Below are 13945 nucleotides of genomic sequence, written 5' to 3'. Positions count from 1 at the left end.
CTGGACAATGAATAAGGAAGACTGAAGAAGAATTGGAAATCCTGGTGGCTTAGTGAGCTATGGCTGCCAACCAAAATATCAGCAGTTCAAATCCACCAGGCGCTCCTTGGAAACTGTATGGGGCAGTTCTACTCTCCCCTAAGGGTCACTATGGCTTGGAAGTGACTCGACGGCAACAGGTTTTTTTCTGGGTTTCAAAGAAGAATTGATGCCTTTGAACTGTGGTCTTGGTGAAGAATATGGAATGTACCGTGGACTGCCAAAAGAATGATTAAATCTGTGTTGGAAGAAGTACAACCAGAATGCTCTTTAGAAGCAAAGATAGTGAGACTGCGTCTTATATACTTTGGACATGTTGTAAGGAGGGATCAGTCCCTAGAGAAGGACGTCATGCTTGGTAAAGTACAGGGTCAGTGGAAAAGAGGAAGACCCTCGATGGGGTGGATGGACACAGTGGCTGCAACAATGGGCTCAAGCATAACAAGGATTGTGAGCATGGCGCAGGACCAGGCAGTGTTTTGCTCTGTTGTACATAGGGTTGCTATGAGTTGGAACCGACTTGATGGCACCTAACAACAACAACAGCAACATCCATAAAATGAGGCTGATAATAATAGACTGACTTTGTAGTATTAATGGCACAATACGTGGAAATTTCACAAAATTACGTTTTAAAAGCATAATGCATGCAAATTGCTTAGCCTGTTGATGCCTGGCGACATAGAAAATTCTCAATAAATAGTAGCTACTTGCATTCCATAAATATTTATTGAGCACCTATTATGCATTAGATGTTGGGATTGGGAGTGGAAATATGAAGATGAGGAAGTCATGATCCCTGTGTGAAAAAGCAGGGACAACATTAAAGGACAGCAAATGATAATATTTTTAAGTGCTTTCTATATGTCAGGATTTCTCTTTGGTGCTTAGTATGAGTTAACCAACACATTTAATCTCCAGAGTAGCCCCAGGAATGGGTACCACTCTTCCCAAGGGCATTAAGCTGACTTTCTATGGAGATACAGATGTAGAGCTATCATGCACTGATTGCTGCCAAGTTGATTCTGACTCATAGCGACCCTATAGGACAGAGTAGAACTGCCCCACAGGGTTTCCAAGGAGCAGCTGGTGGATTTGAACTGCCAACCTTTTGGTGAGCAGCTGAACTCTTAACCACTGTGTTGCCAGGGCTCTATTATCATGCACCTGGCAAAGCAGAGGGCCTGATAAATGTTTGCCATTGTCTTTCCTGCTCCCTTACTCAGGATCTGGGCTGCTCTTTGGGATACAGGCAGTCTCTAGATTATGAATGAGATTCGTTCCTAAGTGTCTCTTTAAGAATTTGCAGGCAAGTCAGAACAGTTGCATACAGTTCTTATTTAGCCTTACTTTAGTGCAAGAAAGGAGGCCTGGTGGTGCAGTGGTTAAATCACTTGGCTGCTAAATGAAAGGTTAGTGGTTTGAACTCACCAGCCACTCCATGGGAGAATGATGTGGCAGTCTGCGTCCGTAGAGATTCACAGGGTAGAACTGTCCCATAGAATCAATATGAGTTGGAATCGACATGATGACAGTGAGTTTGGTTTGGGGTTTGGTGCAAGAAAAGGCTTGAAGACTTTACGATGATTTAAAAGCTGCACATGCAGCAAGTGAAGGTGATTGTGATGAAGAATTCGTTACAAGTAGGCTTTGGTTCAGTCATTTCAAAGTGGGGTCAAATTACTAACAATGCAGAAGAGAAACCAGATAACTGGGAGCTCCTAAAAATCAAACACCTACGCTCACCCAAAGACGTCACCAAAAGAGTAGAAAGATTACCTACAGACTGGGAAAAAGTTTTTAGCTATGACATTTCCGATCTCTAAAATCTACATGATACTGCAAAAAACTCAACTACAAAAAGACAAATAACCCAATTAAAAAATGGGCAAAGGATATGAACAGACACTTCACTAAAGAAGACATTCAGGTAGCTAACAGATACTTGAGGAAATGCTCATGATCATTAGCCATTAGAGAAATGCAAATCAAAACTACAATGAGATTCCATCGCACTCCAACAAGGCTGGCATTCATCCAAAAAACACAAAATAATAGATGTTGGAGAGGTTGTGGAGACACTGGAATGCGCTTATACACTGCTGGTGGGAATGTAAAATGGTACAACCACTTTGGAAATCAATTTGGCGCTTCCTTAAAAAACTAGAAATAGAACTACCATACGACCCAGCAATTCCATTCCTTGGACTATATCCTAGAGAAATAAGAGCCTTTACACGAACAGATATATGCACACCCATGTTCATTGCAGCACTGTTTACAATAACAAAAAGATGGAAGCAACCAAGGTGCCCATCGATGGATGAATGGATAAATAAATTATGGTATATTCACACAATGGAATATTATGCATCGATAAGGAGCAACGATGAATCTGTGAACCATTTCATGACATGGAAGAATCTGGAAGGCATTATGCTGAGTGAAATTAGTCAGCTGCAAAAGGACAAATATTGTATAAGACCACTATTATAAGAACTCGAGAAATAGTTTAAACAGAGAAGAGAATATTCTTTGATGGTTATGAGAGGGGGGAGGGAAGGAGGGAGAGGGATTTTCACTAGTTAGATAGTAGGTAAGAACTATTTTAGGTGAAGGGAAAGACAACAGACAATACAGGAGAGGTCAACACAACTTGACTAAACCAAAAGCAAAGAAATTTCCTGAATAAATCGAACACTGAAGGCCAGCGTAGCAGGGGCGGGGGTTTGGGGACTTTGGTTTCAGGAGACATCTAAGTCAATTGGCATAATAAAATCTATTAAGAACACATTCTGCATCCCACTTTGGAGAGTGGCCTCTGGGGTCTTAAACGCTAGCAAGCAGCCATCTAAGATGCATCAATTGGTCTCAACCCACCTGGAACAAAGGAGAATGAAGCACTCCAAAGACGCAAGGTAATTATGAGCCCAAGAGGCAGAAAGGGCCACATAAATAAAGCAGAGACTACATTAGCCTGAGACAGAAGAACTAGATGGTGCCTGGCAACAACTGATGACTGTCCTGACAGGGTACACGACAAAGAACCCCTGAGGGAGCAGGAAAACAGTGGGATGCAGACCCCAAATTCTGACAAAAAAGACCAGACTTAATGGTCTGACTGAGACTAGAATGACCCCGGAGGTCATGGTCCCCAGACCTTCTGTTAGCTCAAAACAGGAACCATTCCCAAAGCCAACTCTTTGGACAGGGATTGGACTGGACTATGGGATAGGCAATGATACTGGTGAAGAATGAGCTTCTTGGATCAAGTAGACTCATAAGACTATGTTGGCATCTCCTGCTGAAGGAGAAATGAGAGGGTAGAGGGGGTCAGAAGCTGGCCAGATAGACACGAAAAGAGAGAATGGGGAGAAGGAGTATGCTGTCTCATTAGGGGGAGAGCAATTAGGAGTATATCCCGTATACAGCAAGGTGTTTATAAATTTTTGTATAAGATTCTGGCTTGATTTGTAAACTTTCACTTAAAGCACAATAAAAATTAAACAAAACAAAACAAAGTGAGGTCAAATTTATATATCATTAAAGGCAAGTACAAGTTGCCCATAAGAGTGACTTACTTCATATGGCTTGGGGATAATATTCTATTGTCCTTGGATTATTATGAAATGTAAAGCCCAAATACACGTGGAGAGCACAAGAGGTGTGGTGAGTGTTATCTCTTAATCCTCAGTTGCCTCATCTGCAAAATGGGGATTCTATCCTCACCTCCCTGTTGCAGGAGGGTAAGTGAGATGCTGTGGGAGAAAGGGGCTGGCTCCGAGACACCTGCATTTGGAAGTCTCTCCTGTTCCCTTGGCTGATGCGGACACTGGCAGAGCAGGGAGAAGATAACTTGAGCATGCAGGGTCTGGGAAGAGGGGCCAGTGCAAGGTCGCATTGGAAATAAGAGGCGATGGGAAGGAGGGAGGATGCCTCCAGCTCTGGATGGCCACCCTCCTCCAATGCTTCATGCCCTTGACATGATACTTCATCTCCATTTAGGAGGCTTCAAAGACATGCCACTCATTCCCAATGTGACTTTCTAGGTCAGAGCTGAAAATATCTCTTCTCCATAATAAGGTGAAACCTGACGCTGTCCATTTACTCCCTATTAAGGACCCTGCAGGCCAGCAATTGATTTTTAAAATAATAGAAATGAAGAGGAGCATTTTAACTGAGGCACCCTGCTGCCACGTCAAGGAGCTCAGGGATAATGTCTGGAGAAAAGTATGTTAAAGAGCCTGGCTCTGCCATTTTACACCTGTATGGCCCTGCAAAGTGTCTACCTTCTCAGTACCTCAGTTTTCTCATTTGTACAATGGAAGTAATTGTAATGCCCCGCCTCTCAAGGTTGGGTGAGAAGTAAATGAAATAATGTGGGTAAAGTTCATGTGGTAGGTGTGGCAGACACTCAGTGCCCAGCCCATGTCCTGAATGTCTACAATTTCAGGGCAACAATGACAACAACAGCTGCTGCTACTATTACTGTTATTGTTGTTCTTAGATATTGGGACCTTGATCTCATCAGAAAGGGTGGTTGTAGGGGATCCAGGCATAGGAGCCTCTAAGGTACAGTATAAAGGCCATGGGAAAGGCAGTCTCCCCCTTAGTGAAGAATGGCAGAGAGGTATATTTTGGGGACTGCGAGGCCTTTGGCTTGCCTGCAGCTTGGTTGGGGTTGCTGGGCAGCTTGACCTGGCTCCACTTCCCATTGCCAGCACCTCCATCTCTTTGCCTGAGGACTTTCTCTGGGGTCCTGGAGGCTGCTCTGCTCCCATGCATGGCAGGCCAGAAGGGTCAAGAAGTTAACACCTCCCAGGAGGAGCCCTAGTGGCTCAGTGGATAAGAGCTATGGCTGCTAACCAAAAGGTTGGCAATTTGAATCCACCAGCTGTTCCCTGGAGACCCTGTGGGGCAGTTCTGCTCTGTCCTATAGGGTCACTATGAGTCAGAATCGACTTGAAGCCAACGGCTCTGGTCTGGAGAAGCAGCCCTGAGGCAATGACTGAGGAGCCTGTGTATAGGTACTGATTATTAATTACTACTATTACTGTTGCTGTTGGTAAATGTTGGGACCTGGGCCTCGTCAGGAAGGGCTGAGCACTGGGGATTCATGCATGAGAGCCTTTAAGGCGAAGAATAAAATTCACCAGAAAGGCAGTCTCTCCCTCACTGAGAGAGCGGAGCTTCAGAGGGGTACTTCTGTGGGGGGGAGGGGGCTTTGGCTTACCTGCAGTGGACCACTATGGGTCCGGCTTCAGGAGGGTTGAGGAACTTGACCTGGCGGACAAAGCCCAGGAGACCAGTGGCGTAGCAGGGGACCCCGTGGTCAGGCCAGCTGGTGAAGTGGAAGAGGCGGAGCTCTCGGATCTCGTGGTAGCCTTTCTGAGGAGAGAATGGCCTCTGTTCATGAAGGTGCTGCCCCCATGTACCCCACCCACGCCCATGGGGAGCTGCGGCTGTAGCGCCCAGAAACCAGTCCCCCTGCTGTTCAGGGAGGACAAGGCCCTTGTAGGGTAGAGAGACGGCACAGGACTGAGTGATTGTGTGATCAGCTACATTTGGGAAACATGGAATTAGATGAGGTGAAATTACTGCAGGACTTCTCAGTGCCTTTAGCTTATTGCCGTACATTCTGAATCCTCGCAAGGGGCAATGTAACTCCCACAGTGTTTCTCAAACTTATTTGCCCAGGGGACCATCTTCTGACAAGTGTTTCATGGGACTTGTACTCAGCAGAACAGACCAAGAGAAATGTTGGCCTTACAAACCAAGTTCAAATTGTTTACAGTGGACTAGGAGGCCTTTCGGTGAATGAGATCTGGCATCCTCCAGTTTTCCAGCCTTGTCTAGGAGAGTCCCCATGGCTTTGAAACTTCTCCAAATTTAGCAGAATTCTTTATTAATTAGATTTGTACGAAGCAAATAAGGGCAGGGCTTCTCTGACTGATGGGGACAGTGGGACCTAGAGCTCTGATAGGGTCCCTCTCTCCATCCCTCATACACACACATACATCAAGCCAAATTGCAGTTCTTTGATTATTCATGGCCAAGCCACACCTCTGGGCCTTTGCTTTTGCAGCTTGTCCTACCTGGCTTTTCTACTTACTGATTTCCTGCAGAAATTTAGAGAGCACTGAACAAAAGTCTGTTTGTTCATTCCCTCCATTAAAAAAAATATTCACTGAGGGTCATCTGTGCCCAGCGCTGTCCTTGGAACAGCTCGTGGCCTAGTAGGGGAGGCAGACTCACAAGCAAGTAATTCTATTAAAGTGCAAAAAGAGTGTCATTTAATTTGATCTGGGGCAAGGAAAAATCCAAGAAGTCTTCCTGGAGGAGGTAATGCCTGACCCAAGTCTTGAAATATTAATAGTGAAACTAATAGGTAACATTTATTAAGCTTTTCCTAAGAGTGTCACTCACTCTTCTGAACACTTAAATTTAATAATTCCTGTAATCCTCATATCAATCCTCATAATTATTATCTCTATTTTATGGATGAAGAAATTGAGGCTAAGAGAGATTATGTAACCTCCCCAAGGTCATACAACTAGTCAACTTGAAGCCTGGCTGTCTGGTCTACAGTCTGCACTCCTAACCATTGGGATAGACTGCTGTGTGAGTATTGCCCAGCTGAAGAGATGGAGGAAGGAGTCCTAGGCAGAGAGACGGCATAGGCAAAGGCCTGGGGACAGGGATTAGCATGGTGTATGCAGAGAATCACAAACATGCAGTGCAGCTCCTGAGGAACATGGGAGATGGGCAATAACAGACAACTGGACTGGGGATGTGAGAGGATGGAGGATGGGTGGGGCTGGATCCTGGAAGGCCTTAATCCCACATTCAGGATTTGGGATTTTATCCCTGAGGCACTGAGGAGCTATAGGAAGTTGGCACAGATGGTTGCACAGAAAGGGAATTGCATTATTAGGTTTGCATTTCAGAAGGATCGTGCCAACTGCTATGAAGGATGGCTTTGGGTAGGTGTGTTGAGGGGTTATGTACTGGGCATAGTTGGTGGCCACTCAGATCCTCTTTCCAGGGCCAGTGCACACCTGCAGTGCACAGCTATTTTGAGTGTTGGCCACAAATAGCTCACTATTACCCCCTTCTTGAGAATTTCTCTCTGATGAATGGGAGCCACCTCACCTATGGTCAGCTGGCATTCAGTTACTGGCATGGGCACTAGGGTGACCAACTGTCCTAGTTTGCCTGGGACTGAGCGGTGTCCCAGGACATGAGACTTTCAGTGTTAAAACCAGGACAGTGTCAGCAAACCAGGATAATTCATTACCTTAGAGAGGGTAGGAAAGGCCCTTCAAGATTGGACCAAGTCTATGGTACAATCCATGTTCCCCCATGGGATCAAGCAGAAGCAGGCCTCCAACTGAGACCACACCCTTGCTCAGCTTGCTCCTCTGCCCTGTCCTGCTGCCCTCACTCCCCACCTCCTGTGAGCATTCACTCAACACATCATCAAGGGCACCAAATCCCTACCTCAGGCTCTGCTTCAAGGGAACCCACGCCTGGACAGGGGCAAGGCTACAGGCAGAGAGCCCTATTTAAAGGTACTGCCCAGAGTCTAAGCAGGAGAGAATAAAGGCCTGGATTAAGGCAGTGATGGACAAGCTGAAATGGGAGTGGAGAAAACAGCTTCAAGAATACTTGGACTTTTCCACTTCATCCTCCAAATCAGCTGTGGGAAGCCCTTGTTAGAGCCCTCACCGCCTGTGCTGCGATTACTTATCAAGGATCCTCTCTCCCTGAAGGGATTGTGCTTTCTTCAAGGGCAGACAACAGTTTTAGTTTATTTCAGGGTCCCCAGCTCAGGCACAGATTTTGAGCTTATAACTCAAGAAGTATTTGCTGAGTGCCTGCTGCCTGAGTGCCTCAGGACCAAACCAAACCCCTTGCCATTGAGTCGATTCTGCCTCATAGTGACCTTATGGGACAGAGTAGAACTGTCCCGTAGGGTTCCCAAGGCTGTAATCTTTTTTTTTTTTTTAATTGTACTTTAGATGCGGGTTTACAGAGCAAACTAGTTTCTCATTAAACAATTAGAACACAAAGTGTTTTGTGACATTTGTTGCCAACCCCAGGACATGTCCCCTTCTTGACCTTAGATTTTCTGTTACCAGCTTTCCTGTCTGCCTGCCCACACCCCCTCCCCGTCTTCTCATCCTTGCTCCTGGGCTCCTGGGCTGTTGTGCCCATTTACTCTCATTTTGTTTTGTGGGCCTGTCTAATTTTTAGCTGAAGGGTGATCCTCAGGAATGACTTATTACTGAGCTAAAAGCGGTCCGGGGGCCATACTCTTGGGGTTTCTCCAGTCTCTCTCAGACCAGTAAATCTGGTCTTTTTTGTGAGTTTGAATTTTGTTCTACATTTTTCTCCAACTCTGTACTGGACCCTCTATTGTGATCCCTGTCAGATTCCTTTGGGCTAATCTTTCCCTTGTATCTTTGGTTCTCTCCTTTCTTCCTTACTCCTGAAGGGGTGAGACCAGTGTAGTATCTTAGATGGCCGCTCACAGGCTTTTAAGACCCCAGATGCTGCTCACCGCAGTAGAACGTAGAACATTTTCTTCATAAACTATGTTATGCTGATTGAGCTAGATGTTCCCTGAGACCATAGTCCCCCCCACAGCCCTCAGCCCTGTGATTCTGTCCCTCAGGGAGTTTGGATGTATCTATGGAGCTTCCATGACCTTGCCTTGGACAAGTTGTGCTGGCTTCCAAGGCTGTAATCTTTATGCAAGCAGGCTGCCACATCTTTCTCCCAGGGAGCTGCTGGTGGGTTCAAATTGTCGACCTTTCAGTTAGCAGCCAAGCACTTAACTACTGCTCTACCAGGGCTGCTGGATAAGTCAGGTTAATCCTCAGAGGCTATTGGTGTCTTCCAAAGATACCTCCCAATGTATAGTATCTTCGTTTATGATTGTAAGAAAAACAAAGACACAACCAAGAAAAGACTAGAACTCTTCAACATGCCATACTGGTTGCAATCTTCTGAGCCTTCCCAGTCAAGTGTCTGGGTCCCAAGATGGGCCACCATATCCCCAGTCACATACCTCATTCCCAGATACTAACCACATATGTGGCAGATGTGATTGGTGTCCCACCCAGATCCTCTCTATTGGGCTGGTACACCCAGGCCCCGGCTGCTGGGAGTGTTGGCTGCTAGCAGATCACAGCTGCCCTGTTTTCCAGAGAGTTGCCTTCAGCTGGTGGGAGCTTCCCCAAACTGGAGGTTACCCTTAACCCTGGGGTGATCCGTAATCAATGGACCAATTGATATAGAGCACAGAGGTCTGGCTTACTTACCTCTGCAGTGCGGTTTATGTTTCAGAGGTCCCCTGTGGATCAGGCAGGCCTAGGCTAGCCTTTACTGAGACCCTGTCCTTCTCAGCCCCTTCGCCTTCCCTCTTCTGCATCCCTTCCTCTTACAAGCTTCTCTTGAGAGCCCTCCCTTGATACATCATGTACACTGAATCCTTTTCTAAGGCTCTGTTTCTAAGGAACCTGACCTAAGACAACACCTATATGCCTGATTGTCCAGGTAGATAAACAGCAACCTGTTGTTTTCCTTCCTTTTAATGGAGGGAGCTCATGTGCCTCCTGATTTCTTCATCTAAGTCTGCAGACTCAGGCCTTTACAAGAGTGGGGTAGTATGTGGGGGTATGGAGGGATGGCGGATGAGTTGCCAGGAGCAAACAGTGTATGCTGTTTTGGCCCTCACCAGGACTTATCCAAACCTCAAGGGCACAGCTCTCAATGCATTTAAATTCCCAGTGCTTTTGCATCCTCAGGCCTGTGGCTACTTGGTCCATTAATGCGGCTACTTTCAGAAACTGGCTACTGTGGTGTAGTGGAAGGGGCAATGGGCTTGGAGTCAGGGGCGAAGTGTAAAACTTGGTCCTTCCACCTTCTATCTGGACAACTCTGGACAAGTGACTTACCCTTTCTGTACCTCAGTTTCTTGATCTGCAAAATGGGGGCACAAAAAGTACCTACTTCATGGGGTTATTGGGAGGAATAAATGAGTTAATTTATGCATAGCACTTAGAAAAGCACCTGGTGTAGTAAGTGCTCAATAAATGTGAGCTACTTTTTTTTTTACTATTGTAATAAAAGGAGCCCTGGTTGCACAGTGGTTAAGCACTTTGCTACTAACCCTAAGGCTGGTGGTTCAAACTCATCCAGAGGCTCCGTGGGAGAAAGACCTGGTGATCTGCTCGAGGTCTAGGTCTCACAGCCTAAAAACCCTATGCGGCAGTTCTACTCTGTCGCGTGAGGTTGCCGTGAGTCAAAATCAACTCAACAGCACCAAACAACAATGACAACATTGTTATCATAGTAATTATATAATAATTATAATAAAATAATAATTAAATTATAAATATAGTAATTATTATCTGCAATGTTCTTCTTGCTCATCAAGCTCCTGCCACCCTGGCCCCCTTTCAATGCCTAGAACAGTGTTTCTCAACCTTATAACTATTGACATTTGGGCCAGATAATGCTTTATTGTGGGGGGCTTCTCCTGTGTATTGAAGGATGTTTAGTCGCATCCCTGGTCTATATCTATTAGATGCCAGTAGCACCATCTCTAAGTTGTGACAATCAAAAATGCTTCCAGACATTGCTACATGTCCCCTGGGGGACAAAACCGCCCCTGGTTAAGGATCAATGGTCTAGAGCACATCAAGATCTCTTTTTTTCCCTCCAGAACTTCGCATAGTTTGTGTCCTCTCCCTGGGACAGCTTTCTTGCCACTTTTCCTCTGCCTTCTCCTCCTCCTCCACTCTCTGCCTGCATGGCACCTCCTCGGGAGTTCCTCTCTGCATATCTTTGGTGGGTTTCTATCTCTACCCCTTGCATGTTTCCGTGGTAGCATTTATCACAGTGTGTAACTGTTTTGCTGATTTGCCTGTTGAATTCTGTTTGTCCCTCCCACATGGATCCCATTGGAGCAGGATCTATGTCTGACTTGATTACTGATCGATCCCTACTGCCAAGCATGGCTGAGTGTTTGCAATTGAGCAGAGGTCAGAAAAAAGATGGGGGCTAGAGAGCAGCCCTGGTGGCACAGTGGTTAAGAGCTATGGCTGCTAACAAAGAGTTGGCAGTTCGAATCCACCAGCTGCTCCTTGGAAACCCTATGAGGCAGTTCTACTCTGTCCTATCGGGTCACTAGGAGTTGGAATCCACTAGATGGCAATGGGCTTTTTAGAGAGCAAGTGAAAGCAGAAGTATTGGGAAAGGACGTTATTAAGAGATGGTTATTGGGGGTTGGGAGCCCTAGTGGTACAGTGGTTAAGCACTTGGCTGTTAACTGAAAGGTCAGTACCTCGAACCCACCAGCCACTCAGCAGGAGAAAGATGTGGCAGTCTGCTTATGTAAAGATTACAGCTTTGGAAACCCTATGGGGCAGTTCTACTCTGTCCTATAGGGTTGCTATGAATTGGAATCAACTCGACAGCAGTGCGTAACGGGCGAGAATTGGGAATTAGGGGTTGGGAGGACAAAGGCTCTTAGCTGGGAACAGGATGGAAGGTGCTGAACTGAAGGGGAGACTTTACAACTCCTCTGCCCCTGCACAGAGCAGACCCTCAGTTACCATGTGCTGCTGAATGAACAAACTGGCCTGCCTGGTGGGTAGGTGGCTGCCCACAACCACAGAGAAGCTTACCTTCTGGACTGTGAATGTTCGTATGACGTATTCTGCCAGGGGCTCTGTTTCAATCAGGGTGACTTTAATGTCTCCGTAGACCTCAGTGTCATCTGGCCAGTATCGCACACACTTCACCTGTGGCCAAGGGAGAGACAGAGAAAGGATGGAGATGAAGGTATATGAGCAGGTGGCTGGGTGTGAACAGCCACCCTCACCTGGACCTCCCATTCAAATAAACCCCAGGGTGACTTTGGTGGAATTTCAGTCCAAGGGGGTCTCAGCCAGCCAGGAATCAGCAAACTGCACAAGGTCAAGCTCACTCCCTAGAGGAAATGGAGCCATGAAAACAATAATAGTATAATTTTCAAATCCATTTATTGGACTAAGTGATCAAATAGGACTAGGAGAGATAGGCATATATTATTATGCCCATTTTACAGATGACAATAATACTCAAGTTTGGAGGTTTGGGAACTTGTCCAGGGTCACATGGCCAGCTTTCTACCTTTTGGCTGAATCCTCTTTCTGTTACAGCAGGCTGGAGCAGCTGAGTGTTTTCAGCTGAGCAGAGATCAGAATTAAAGATGGGGAAGACAGAGCAGGTGAAAGCGGAAGTGGTCAGGAAGGGACAGTCTTAAGAGGTCGTCACTGGGGGCTGGGAGGAGAAAGGCTCTTAGTTGGGAACCGGATGGAAGGTGCTGGGCCCAAGGGAAGACTTTGCAACGCCTCTGCCCTTGCCAGTCAGTGCAGACGCTACGAATAAGCCATCCCCACCTTTCGCTCTCTAAGCACACTCCGCAGGAGGAAAAGGAGATCCTCAGTTTCCCCTTAAAAGAACAAAAGTATTACCATTCCGGGGGACGCCGCGTGGCCTAGAGTGGCATTTCCCACAGTGTGTTCCGCTGGGTGCTAATAGGTGTTAGGTAAAAACAGGAAACAAAACAAAAAAAAAGGTTTTGTGGTCAAATGAGTTTGGGAAATGCTGGATTAAACAAAGTTAAACAGGATCTTGCCTCGAACTACTCAGCTGTTTTAATGTGCTAATGCTAATTAATGTGTTTTAGGACTTTCCAAAAGGGCCACAGTGCATACAGCATTTCCCAAACGTATTTAACCATGGAACCCTCTTCTCACTAAGCAGCCTGCAGACTCGCATCCCACGGAACCCACTTAGGGAAACACTGGTATAGCGCCATAAGCTTAGGGGCCAAACGAACTCAACACCCGGCTCTGACACTCAGTAGCTATCTAGCTTCTGCCAAGTGATGAAACACCTCTCTGAGCCTTCGCTTCCCGTTGACAATAGTAGCCACTAACCATTTGCCGTCAAGTAGGTTCCAGCTCATGGTGACCCCATTTATGTCAGAGTAGAACTGTGCTCCATAGGGTTTTCAATTGTTGATTTTTTTGGAAGTAGATTGCCAGGACTCTCTTCCAAGGTGCCTCTGGGTAGACTTGAACCTCCAACCTTTCACTTAGCAGCCTAGCACACTAACCGATTGCAATACCCAGGGTCTCCATTAATAAGGGTAGCTAATATTTATTGACTGCTTATTGTGTTTCAGGCACTGTTCTAAAAATACTTCACATGTATTATTTGGATTTATCACCTCAGTCTTAGGAGGTAGATATTATTGTTATCCCCATTTTACAGATGAGGAATCTGAAGCACAGGAAGGCTAAGAAAACTGCCCAAGGTCAACTGATAGTAAGAGGTGAAGCCAGGATGCAAATCCAGGTTGTCCAAATAATTACCAGGAAAATTACCTGGTACTGTTGTTGTGAGATAAAATGAGGTAATGCCCATTAAATGTCCAGCACAGGGCTTGGCTACAGAAGGAGCTCACTGAGAGATTAATCTCCTGTCCCCTCCCCAAATCCAGTTTGGATTCATGGTCTGTCCATCAAGGGAACCTGCCTCAGTGTAGGATATGTTGTAGGACAGGCTGGAATTTGCCTCTGGATTCTTGAATCCTTAATGGCCTTTTTGTCCATGGTAGCTACAACTTAAGCCTGAAGTCATAAGACCATGAGCAGTGGAATGCGAGTCCAGAGTTGGAGATGGTTCTCAGGTTCTGGCTGGGTGGTCACTCTACCCTCTCTGGGTCTGTTTCCTCATCTGTAAAACTGGCAAGTGGGCTAGATAAGAGTGGACTCAAGGACAGAGTCTCTCCCAGCCCTAAGTTTCTATTAGGCCACGAGATATCCACACCCCTTTACTGTGTGAT

The 13945-nt window shown here is 46.1% G+C and overlaps 1 protein-coding gene across 3 annotated transcripts in view; it reads right to left on the bottom strand.

The window, feature by feature from the left end:
• Positions 1–13945, bottom strand: part of PTPRT (protein tyrosine phosphatase receptor type T) — a 1296550-nt gene that overhangs the window by 39639 nt on the left and 1242966 nt on the right. For 2 of the 3 annotated variants that reach the window (XM_049868705.1, XM_049868707.1), the window contains 3 exons: positions 12567–12626; positions 11736–11852; positions 5273–5427 (listed from right to left, as the gene is read on the bottom strand). In XM_049868705.1, the coding sequence (XP_049724662.1) occupies positions 5273–5427; positions 11736–11852; positions 12567–12626 (332 nt within the window). The remainder of the gene's footprint in view (positions 1–5272; positions 5428–11735; positions 11853–12566; positions 12627–13945) is intronic. The other variant, XM_049868708.1, reaches the window with a different exon arrangement.

Source organism: Elephas maximus, chromosome 25 (genome assembly GCF_024166365.1).
Source record: "Elephas maximus indicus isolate mEleMax1 chromosome 25, mEleMax1 primary haplotype, whole genome shotgun sequence".
In the NCBI taxonomy this organism is placed as follows: Eukaryota; Metazoa; Chordata; class Mammalia; order Proboscidea; family Elephantidae; genus Elephas; species Elephas maximus.
Note: the sequence above shows the minus strand (reverse complement) of the source record. Positions and strands in the feature narration are given on the sequence as shown.